At 38.5% G+C, this 12174-nt stretch overlaps 1 protein-coding gene across 1 annotated transcript in view; it reads right to left on the bottom strand.

Annotated features, from left to right (window-relative positions):
• Positions 1 to 12174, bottom strand: part of Anln (anillin actin binding protein) — a 90698-nt gene that overhangs the window by 6908 nt on the left and 71616 nt on the right. Inside the window, 1 exon segment of the mRNA XM_029558980.1 lies at positions 3040 to 3212. Within this exon segment, the coding sequence (XP_029414840.1) occupies positions 3040 to 3212 (173 nt within the window).

The following is a 12174-nucleotide window of genomic DNA, read 5'->3' as shown; positions in this document are numbered from 1 at the left end:
CTGAAACTGTTAGAAGAAAACATTGGGACTAACTTACAAGCTATAAGTATAGGAAAGGATTTTCTAAACTGGACATCAATTGCCCAGGAAACAAGGGCAAGAATTAACAAATGGGACTTCATTAAACTAAAAAGCTTCTGTACATCAAAAGAGGCAACCAAGGAAGCAAACAAAAAACCCACAGAACTGGTAAAAGAAAAGAGCCAGGGGCACCTCCCAAGCCCATGTGACCTCTGAGAAACAGATCCTCAAATGAGCTTAAGAGTAAAAATACATTGGTTTATCTGTGCTAACTGTATGGCCTTAAACACCCAAAAGGAAAGTGTAACCAAAGACTAAAGGGGCCAATATAACTTCTTAAGAGTCCATATGCATATCTAAAGGCTACACAAGCAACAATGCCAGATAGGAGATACCTTGTTTTGAGTTGTTGGCTAGGGTGGCCCCAGGGACTCCCAGACAGTAACCCAGCATAGAACTGGGAAAATAAACAGAAGATCCCAATCTTACCTAAAGGAACTGATAACTGATTGCTGCTACATGAGGAACAGCTGACTCTCCTAAAACAAAGATCTCTAGATAGGCTGACTAGATCCACCAGAAGGGCAAGTAGTGGGGAATGGCTGGGGGTGCCAACAACACAGCAGACAGTAGCAGGGATATCAGAGTATAAGGGCTCTAGTGGGGGGAGGGAGGCTATGGGAGGATGCCATCTGGGAAGGTAGTGTATAGGTGCCATCTGGGAAGTGGGTATATAGTTGAATAAGATGGTTTGGGATGTTCTGTGTGATATATACACACACACAAATCAACAAATTAAAAATGAGTTATATTTGAGGAGGAAGCATGGAAATTTACATCATGTTAATTAGTAGAGGTAATAAACAATACTACTGAAATCTACCCGGTGACTTTATAGACATACACAGGCGCCAACAATCCAAGTCCACCTGATTATGACTACTAATCATCAGATACATACAGATTAGAGATGCAAGCACCAACATCTCAGTGTTAGTAGCAAAAACAATGAGTCTTTCTGCAAGGAACAATATATTCTAAAATGAAATGGAGATCTTTTTTAATGGTTAAAAACTCACCCAATTTTATGTCTTACAGGGCTTATACTGAATTCAATAATATGTAGCTGTATTAATTCAACTGTGAACCTAGAAACTTGCACCCACTTGTGAAAGAGATGTACTCTTGCTGTGGAGTGTGTTACTGAATATGTTATAGGTGTAGTGAAATGCTTCTTCTAATCATGTAGTTATTAAAAATTAAAAAAAAATAACGATTAAAAAAATTCAGCCTAAAAAAAAAAAAAAGAATGTGGGTACCCTATGGTTCATCCTAATCAACCAACCAACCCTTGGATCTGTAGACTTCAAAGCCCCACTGCAAAATACTCATGTGATAAAGAATCTCTAGTTCAAATAGGTATTATCTATTTTGAAATAAGCAGTACTGATCAGAAGAAAATTCACTTGCATTGAAGAAAAGAGTAATTTCAGTTAGTAGAAAGGGAAATGAATCAGATTAAATTGAGATAAAAGGTTTAGGCAGAAAAAGCCATGTAGAGAAACAGATTAAGTGGGGAAATGTAAGAGCTACTCGTGGTGGCACATGCCTGTAGTCCCCGCATTCAAGGGCAGAGGCAGATGGATCTCTGAGTTTGAAGCTAGCCTGATCTACATAGGGAGCTCCAAATCAACAAGAGTGACAGTGAGACCTTGTCTCAAAAACAAACAAGATACAAAAAAACTGGGTATTTTTCTGTATATGAAATATATGTCAATTTAATTAAAACTTGTAAAAAAAAATAAGGGGACTGGAGAGATGGCTCAGTGGTTAAGAGCACTGGCTGCTCTTTCAGAGGACCTGGGTTCAATCCCCAGCACCCACATGGTAGCTAACAACCATCCATAACGCCAGTTCCAGGGAATTTCAATGCCCTCTTCTGACCTCCACGGGCATTGCATGACACATGTGCACTCACATACATGCAGGCAATGAATGCACACACACACATAAAATAAAAATAAATTTAAAACTAAAGAGCCTTTTATCTAACTACCCTCACCCCCTGGGGCCTTGTACACTCAGCCAAGTGCTCTACCACTGAGCTGGTGATGATGGTTTTAGAAACAGAATCTTGTTATATATCTCAGGCTGGTTTAGAACTCACTGTGTAGCCCAAGCTGCTCTCAAACTTGTGATTCTTAACCTCCCAAGTCCCGAGACTGCAAGTAGGTAACACCATACTCAGCTTCTATCAAGCTATTTTAAAACAAACTGGCAGTCTCTGGGAAATTTTGTGCTTTCTATGTTGTCACAATGCCTCTCAACTACAGTTTTCCAATATTGTCACACTAGAAACTAAGTTAGTTCTACCTATCTCCACATCTTTATCCAGCAACAGCCTGATGAATAAAGATCGTGCCAAATTCTAATGTTCATCCCTAATAACAGCCTGTACATTGAAGGTGGTCTTTAAGCTTTTCTGGGACAAGCAAAAGAACACATGTGAGCTATTTAGTAATCAACATGTACAACTTATACTTAAGATGATATTCCCAAGAGCTTACTTTATTAATCTCCAACCAGAAATCCACAGAATAAAATGAGATGGATTTTGTTAGTGATCTAAAATAAAGGTATGTAGGTGCTGGGACTCAAACCTTGGTCCCCTGTAAGAGGAGCCAGTGCTCTTAACTGCTGATCCATCTCTCCAACCCCATGAAGATATTTTTAATGGGAAGAAATATGTAAAGTCTCTTAACTAATGCCTGACTTCTCAACTTCACATGAAATCTTTAAACTCCACCTAAAGATTATTTGCTAACTGCCTGGAGAACAGCCATAACTAGCCAAGACACAAGCTAAATAGTACACTTTTCTTAACTCATTGAGTTACCACAGATTATGTGTTTTCTCTCCAGGATTTCAACCTTTTCAAGTCACAACTCATCACTGATATTTCTCATAATCATAACAGGGCAATTACTTAGTTGACAGAAATAAGAGGCCAGTACATACTTGGTGACACAAAGTGTATCCCTGCATTGGCTGACAAGAGTCTCTCGGTCATCTTCTCTTTGTGGTCGGACAGTAATTAATTCAAGAGTGTTGCGTCTTGCACAAAATTCTCTGTTGGCTGGTTCTATCTGACGACTGGTACAGTTGGCCAGATTTATCCTTCCTATGGGATTCTTTAAAAATAAAAAATTTTAAATATTAGTAGAAAATAAACAAAGCTATTTAAGTCAATGAACATTAAGAAGTGTTCACAGTGGTATAAATTAAAGTTAAAAGTCATTAGTTTGCCAGGCGTGGTGGCGCATGCCTTTAATCCCAGCACTCAGGAGGCAGAGGCAAGTTGATCTCTGTGAGCAGCCTGGTCTACAAAACAAGTTCTAGGCCAGCTGGGGCTATAGAGAGACCTTGTCTCAAAAAGACCAAAAAAAAAAACAAAACAAAACAAAAAAATCATTAGTTTAAAAATTAAAATAACCATGATGCAGGCAAGCACAGGAAATAGCTTAGCAACTTGAGACGTTACTTGGCTTGAGGTATGTACATGCCTCTCTCTGCTCTTAGCAACCTGTTTGGCAACCCTAGGACCCCCCATTTGCATCAGGCTGCATATCATACTTGCTTTAAACAATGGAAATAAGTTACTCCCCTTGTAACCCCTAATGAGGGTTAGCTTCCATTCAAGCATATAATGGGACAAAATCAAGGAATCACAAGCAATGGGCCAATCCAGCCTACACTGGTTTTAGTGCATGCACAATAAGGCAAATCTGTGTTTCCAGGTGAACTTCTAGGAAACTGTGCCCCCCCACCACATTTGCCACCTTATTAATATGTGTAATTGGGTATGCATATAATTATAATCAGATGTACTAAGGGAAGGGATATGTGCAGTGAGCAAAGGTTTACATAACCCAAACCTATTAATCAAAACAAAGAACTATCCCTACTATGCCCCTTAGCAACCAAACTACTACCCTTGAACACCAGAGGGGAAAGCCCCAAACAATAAACAGGCCCTTGAGTATCTTTCCTTATGTGACCCACTGCTCTCTTGTAGCATATTCTGATCTTTTCTATTGCTTTAAGCAAAGTCTCCTTGTTACTTTTGCAAATCTGTGCAGGCTTTTATTTTCCTGACCCTGTCCCCAACTATCAGAAACAAGACCTCTCCTAGTTACCTTTAGCTGTCACCTTGACACAGCCTAGTCATCTGGAAAGGGAACCACAATTGAGGGACTTCCCAGATCAAACTGGCCTGCAGACATGTCTTTGGGAGACTGTCTTGATTGTTCATTGATATAGCAGGGCCCAGCCTACTGTGAATGGCACCATTCCCTGAACACGTTTCTGGGCTGTATAAGAAAGTTAGCTAAAGCCCGGCATGGTGGCGCACACATTTAATCCCAGTACTTGGGAAGAAGAGGCAGGCAGGTCTCTGTGAGTTTAAGGCTAGTCTGGTCTACATAGTGAGTTCCAGGCCAGCTGGGGCTGTGGGGAGACCTTGATTCAGGTTCCTGCCTGAGTTCCCGCCCTGACTTCCTTCAATATGAGCGACAGCCACTAAGCTGAAACAGACCTGTTTTATCACAGCAACAGGAATCAAACTAGACCACCTCTTTTTAATATGGGCAGAGTACTTGACTAGGTACTTCTCTAAAAAAGACATACCAGTGCTCAACAAATATACAGGAAAAAAGATCTGATGATCTCTAACCTGAGAAATGCAAATCAAAACCAAGATAAATTATCATGCTACACCTGTTAAAGTGGCTATTACCAAGCAGATGAAAGAGAACAACTATTGGTGAGGGTCTTCTAGTTCCATTTATGTTAATATGATAAAATATTCAGAAAAAAAAGGCAACTTAGAGGAGAAAGGGTTTATTTGGCTTGTAATTCTAGGGGGAAGTCAAGGCCAGAACTCAAGCAGCTAATCACATCACATCCACAGTCAAGAGCAAAGGGAGAATATACACATCCCTGCTTGCTGGTTATACTCAGCTGGCTTTCTTCACTCACACAGTTCAGGGGAGGGGCCAGCCCAAGAAATGGTGCTGGCCATGTTCAGAGTGAGTCTTCTCACCTCAATTAACTCAGTTAAGTCAATCCCCCACAGATTGGCCTAAGGGCAATATGATCTAAATAATTCCTCATTGAAAGTCTCTTCCAAGGTGATTCTAAGTGGCAAGTTGATATTTAAAACTGACCAGCACAGGGGCTAGAGGGATGGCTCAGCAGGTAAGAGCATTGGTTTTGGTTCTCAGCACTCACATGGCAGCTAAAAACCATTCATAACTCCAATTCCAGGGAATCTGACGCCCTCTTCTGACCTCTAGGGCATTGACAACACATGTACACTCATACACATGCAGGCAATACACTCATACACATAAAATAAAAAGTAAAAATTTTTTAAAAACTGACCAGCACAGACAGTATAGAGGGAAAAACTTTACACACTGTTGGTGATGTTATAAATAAATACAGTCATTTTGTGGGCAGCAGAGATGGCTCAATCAGTAAAGTATCTGCTGAGCAAGCATGAGGTCTGGAGTTTGTATCCCCAGCATTCACTTAAAAGACAGACATGAGGGCACATATCTGTGACCTTAGTGTTAGGGAAACAGAGACATGAGGATCCTTGGAGTTTACTGGCCAGCCAGTATAACTGCCAATCAATTATCTCTAGGTTCAATGACAGATTCTGTCTCAAAAAATAAGATAGGGACCATAACTAGATGCCAAAACCCCACTGCCAATAACACCACAGAAACTGCTTGCAGAAATCAATTCTGAACTGACCAGTAAACTCCCTCTTGGTTAGCTTTCATGGTTATGGAAGGTGCTATGCAGGCTGCTAGGGAGAAAAGACATACATGGTCTTACCCAGTGCTGGATTCTGCCATGCTACAATACCAACCTATCAGGCAAGATGTACCCATTGGCTTAGTACCCAATAGCTCAATATAGAGGTAAGTAACGACTTTCTTAATTGGACTTGAAGCCTGCTCTACAGAAGGGATGTCATGCCTAGTACTGTAAACATAGTCAAAACTCATGGCTAGAGAAGTCATGGGTCCATGGGGAGAACTACTGATGCTTTGCTAAATGGTCATGTTGTCAAACTACCTTTTAAATCTTTATGTTTATATCCAGAGATTTGTGCTGCTCTCAATCTAGATCAGAAAAGCTTCTTGTTGTAGTTGGTAGTGGTTAATGCAGAGAATAAGTGACTGTGAATGCTAAGATATAGAGGGGACATCTATAGTAACTATCCCCCCATCAAGGCTCAGGGAAAAGAGGGCAGAAATAACATAGGAGCTAGAGGATAGGGACGAGTGCTATGAGATGCTGTCTTCTGGGCTATTGTACACCTGAACTCAAAGCAGCTCTGGTTACTGGCACAAGATCAAGTTAGTTAAAACTTCTACCATGAAGATGAGGGCAGGGTGCCTCTCAAGGTCCTGCAATTCTTCCTCCTACTGCTGGGGAGGGTCACTTTTCCTTGGGATGTGGCTACTGGTAGATTGCTCATACTCCAATGGATACTCCCATAACCATGTGCATACAAGCAGCATTAATGAACTCAGTAGGCTTAAAACAAAAGAGGACATAAAATTGGGAGGAAGGCATGTTTTGGAGAGTGGCAGGAGTTAGAGGTATGGAGTAGGTGGTGAATATGATCAAGATACATTATATATGTGTATGAAATTTTCAAAGAATAAAAATAACAAGGTGGGAAAGGATAGAAAAAGATAATGTCTACCTCTGGCATGTACATGTGCATGGGAATTCACATATACACAGGCACACACACACACACACATACTCAAACATATTATACACATATATAAAAATAAACATCATAAATCATTAAGAAAAAATATCTAAATAGTTAACTCAGCACTCGGGAGGCAGAGGCAGGCAGATCTCTGTGAGTTCAAGGCCAGCCTGGTCTACATAGTGAGTTCCAAGACAGTTGGGGCTGCAGGGAGATCCTGTCTCAAAAAGACAAAAACTAGAAAACTAGATAGGCAGACAGATAAAGCCATTTAAGAAAACAGCATGAAAGTTCTTCTGAAAGATTTAAATAGAGTTGTCATATCATCCAGCAATTCCACTAGGGGGTTGGTGGGATTAGGGGACTCTTCTGGAATTAAAACCAATATATGAAAAGATCTCATTGAATGATTATTCACAATAGCAAAGACAGAGGGAAAAAAACCCAAGGATCTATCAAAAGATGAATGAACTGAAACTGTAGCATACATATACAATAGATTACTGTTCTGGAGTTAATTAATAATGTACTATAGTGACTACAGTTAATTAATAATGTATTATAGGTTTCAAAACAGACTCAAAATTTAAGTGTTCTCAAACAAAAAGACAAATATTTGAGGTGATAAACATGTTAATTACATTTTTCATTTCACAACACATGCATGCATACATGTTTCAGCATTGTATCCCATAAATATACCGAATAATCACATCAAAACTAAAATTAAAAAACAGAAGTTAAAGTTTAAAAGTTAAAATAGAAAACATCCAGTATTAACTTTTTTTGTTGGGATTAAAAATAGAAACCAAAATTATGAATTAATGGCTCTTGCCAACTATCCTATAACTATAATAAATACTAAACACTATTATGGAAAACTTGAAAAACAACAGTATAATGAATCCTCAAGTACCTTACCAGCTTCAACAACTAAAACACATAGTCAACTCAATTACCTATTATCTATAATACATCATCTTATTCTCTTTTCAACAAAAGGAAATATATATACACATATATACTCTATTTCATAGATACATATTTTTCATGTATCAAGTAAAAGATAAGGAAGAATTACTTTGTCATGTTAGTTACACCTAAGGTATAAAGGTCAAAGTGGCCATGAGACCAAATGGTTCTGAAATGAGAAAAAGTATACATATGGGCACAAGCAATTTAAACAGCCAATAAAACTATCAATACCATTAGTAATTTAAAAAAGAAATTAAAATAAAACAAAATCATTTTAAAATCTCATACTGGCCCAGTCTAGACAGAACAGGAAACACTACGGTATCTGGCTGCAGGTTAATAGAAATTCTTACATCCTGCTGGTAAAAAGATAAAATGATCTCTTACCAATTGCCAAATTGATGACAGTAATCAAGAACCAGTACAGGTGAGCTAGTCTGATCTTATAATTCTATCTGAAAGAAATTTATCCTAAGCAAATGCACGAATACATGCACAAGGATTAAAAAATTCAAAACACATTAAATGACAGTAATATGGGACTATGTAAGTAAATAGTGGTATGTTTCCAGTAAATATGACAAACTAAGTAGTCTACAATACTTCCCATTTCATAAACCCTCAAATGGCAGATAAGTGAATCCATAAGAAAGTAAAAGAAGTTGTTAAAGGTTAAAATCAGGTTAAGAGAGAGAATTCAGAACAGCAGCCAACATGAGAATACCACAGCCTGAGTCACAGATGAAGTGATCTACTAGGAAGTTTGTGTTTTGCTTTAAAATACCCTAGAAAAATCAATAAAAACAAAAGAGAATGGGTGCTGTGAAAATATAAATGAAAGATGAAAATACTGAAGCTAGTTCATTACATTTGTATACACTTGAAAATCTCTCTCTCTTTCTGTGTGTGTGTGTGTGTGTGTGTATGTGCGCGCGCGCGTATGTGTGTGTAAAAGGCAAGGGTCAATAATACTAACACATTATTGAATAAGAACAAATCAGGAGATTTACACTACCAAACATTAAGATTTAAAGCTATAGTAATCAAGACTGGATTAGAGAAACTAATTGAAAAAGAGCAGAAATGTAAAAATAAACCTACATATACAATGATTAAAAAAAAAAGGAAAGGTGATAAACATTACCACTGAAATCTACCCAATGACTTTATAGACATACACAGGTGCCAAGATCTGAATGCAACTGATTATAACTAGTAATAATCAGATACATACAGATTAGAGATGCATGTGCCAACATCTCAGTGTTATGAGCAAAAACAATGAGTCTTTCTGTAAGAAACAGTATATATATATTTTGGTCTTTTTGAGACAGGGATTTCCCTGTAGCCCCAGCTGTCCTGGAACTCACTATGAAGACCAGGCTGGCCTTGAACTCACAGAGATCTGCCTGCCTCTGCCTCCCGAGTGCTGGGATTAAAGGTGTGCGCCACCACACCCAGCCGTGAGATCTTTTGTAAAGGTTAAAAACTCATTCAATTTTATGTCTTAACAGTGCTTATACTGAGTTCAATTTTGTATAACTGTATTAATTCAACAGTGAACTTAAATTTTATAGCCACTTTTGAAAGAGATGTATCTTTGCTCTGGAAACTGTTAATGAACATGTTAAAGCTGTAATGAAATGCTTCTTTAAAAAAAAAGAAGAAGAAAAAAAGAAAAGAAAACAAACAAACCAGGGTCTCATGTAGCTTAGGCTGGCTCAAATTCACTATGTAGTCAAGGATTACCTTGAAATCCTGATCCTCCTTCTCCACCTTCCCAGTGCTGGGAGAAGAGGTGTGTGCCACCACCCAGGGCTTCATGCATGCTAAGCAAGTACTCTACCAACTAAGCTACAACTGCAGCACATACATAATTATATCATACATATAATGTCTCCCCAACTACCACCCCTCCTTTTAAGACAGGAACTCCCCATGTGACCCATGCCAGCCTTAAACTCCTGCTGCCTCAGCCTCCTGGAGGCTGGAATTACAGGTATAGATCACCATGACCAACATATCTTGATACATGCCAGAAACAATACTGTGATCAGTGGGGAAAGGAACAGCCATTCAATGGTGCTAAAATTGATTATCAAAACAAGAGGGAAAAAAAATCAATTCCAGATAAATTAAAGGTAAAGTATAAAACTTCCTAACTTTTGAAGGAGATATAAGAAAAATTTTCTGACTGCAAGGTAATAATTTTTCTTTTAATAAAAAAGCACAAGCAAGCAATGCAATAGATTGATAGATCGACAGATCTGAATTTTTTAACACTAAAAATTTGTTTGTATAAATACTCCATAAAAGTAAGAGATAAACCAAACCAAAGACTAGTGAAATACAACTGTAATTTACCAAAAAGTAAAAGACAGAGAAAATTAGTTCCAGGTATGTTGGTACATCTTATAATCCCAGAGATTGGGAGGCAGAGGCAGGAGGGGGAGGTACGAGGATCTCAAATTTTAGGTCAATCTAGGCGATATGGCAAGATCCTGTCCGAGAAAGAGAGGGAGAGAAAAATCAGCTCATAGAAGACAAATATATAAATGGTCATTTATATGCCAGGCGTGGTGGCCCATGCCTTTAATCCCAGCACTGGAAAGCAGAGGCAAGCGGATCTTGGTGAGTTCAAGGCCAGCCTGGTCTACATAGTGAGTTCCAGGCCAGCTGGGACTATAGGGAGACCCTGCCTCAAAAAGACAAAAAAAAATTTTTTAAATGGTCATTTATACACACAAGATGCTTATTCCAGTGATCAAGGAGACATAAAACAGAAACCCAGAAGTATGGACCCGCCATACTGACAAAAGCTTAAAAGGGTGGTGATATAGCAAGCGTTGGAAGGAAAAACAAAATATTTAGTGCCACCTGCTGGATTTAGATGTGAATAAAGCTAATAAGGAAGACATGATTCACCTAGGCTTACTGGACTTTCCTTATAACCTTGCTCCTCTCTGTATTTCTGACAGCAACTGCAAACTGATCAGTAATATCCTTTGTATCATTCAAATTGTGAGGTAGCAGAGAAAAGCAATTAGATTTTCATATTCCCCTATGCATTCCACATGCAAACCCTTCTCTGAGAATGTTAAAATACAACTCTCTTAAGATCAATCCTGTGAACTGTGGTTTGAATTAATTTCTTCGCACTCTCTCTTATGCCCTTACACCATGAATTATCCCAGTTCATTTCCCCATGTCCTCTACCTTCAACCTCACTGACCCTATTAAAAGTCACACATTTGCATTTAAATGCAGCATTTGGAAATAATCTAATGTCCATAAACAGAATAAATTAATTCATTGTGGCATGTCCTCACAAGGGAATACTATATCTTTCAGAGGAAAAAAGAACGTACTAGAGCCATACATATTGACCAAAAAAAGCAAGATGTATAATAACATATGTGTTATTTATGTAATATTTTAAAACATACAATTAAAATATAATATAAAATTTTAAGAAATACATAGGAAGGCTGAACATGATGGTGCATGCCTTTAATTCTAGCACTTAGGAGGCAGAGGCAGGTGGATCTCTGTGAGACTGAGGCCAGTGTGGGCTACATAGCAAGTTCTACATGTCTCAAAAACCAAAAAAAGAAAGACAGGCAGACAGGCATAAGAGCAACAGAAAGACAGACAGACATAGGAACAATAAACACATACAAGAAATACCTCTGAGAAAAGAGAAAATACATTGACAGTTTCTCCTGTACTGATAACAGAAACTGACTCAAACGATTTTTTATGCTTTCTTAAATCTCTTAGATGTTTTACAATTTATTTTTTAAATAATAATTTTAGGAGCTAGAGAGATAGCTCAAGAGTTGAAAACAATTGCTGCTCTAGCTCCCACATGGCAACTCACAACCATCTGTAACTCCATTTCTGGCAGATCCAATGCTCTCTTTCTGACCTCCACAGGTGCCATGTGTACTTGGTACACATACATATATGCACAACACTCATACACATAAAATAAAAATAAATAAAATAAATCCTTAAAATAATTTAAAATTTTTTAAAAATATTTTACTTATTGCTTTTATTTTGTGTATGAGTATACTGCCTGCATGTGTTTAAGTAAACCAGTGCCTGCAGAGGTCAGAAGAGGGTGTCAGATCCCCGGGAACTGGAGTTACCGATAGTTGTTAGCTGCCATGTGGGTGCTGGGAGTCAAACCCGGGTCTTCTGCAGGAACCTCCTCATCCTTGCCAATCTTGCTTTTTCTGGTCATTGTGTGCATTCAAATTTCAGCCACTGACTGTGAATCTACCTCGGATCAGGCGTGATCATAGCATGTAGAGGCCAGCGGTCAATTGCCCGTCACGTTTTTTTTTTTTTTTGAGACGGGGTGGGGTGGGTTG

The sequence above is a fragment of the Nannospalax galili genome, unplaced genomic scaffold, assembly GCF_000622305.1.
Source record: "Nannospalax galili isolate Female #2095 unplaced genomic scaffold, S.galili_v1.0 scaffold1149, whole genome shotgun sequence".
Lineage (NCBI taxonomy): Eukaryota > Metazoa > Chordata > Mammalia > Rodentia > Spalacidae > Nannospalax > Nannospalax galili.
The sequence above is the reverse complement of the archived record's forward strand: the minus strand, read 5'-3'. Positions and strand labels throughout refer to the sequence as shown.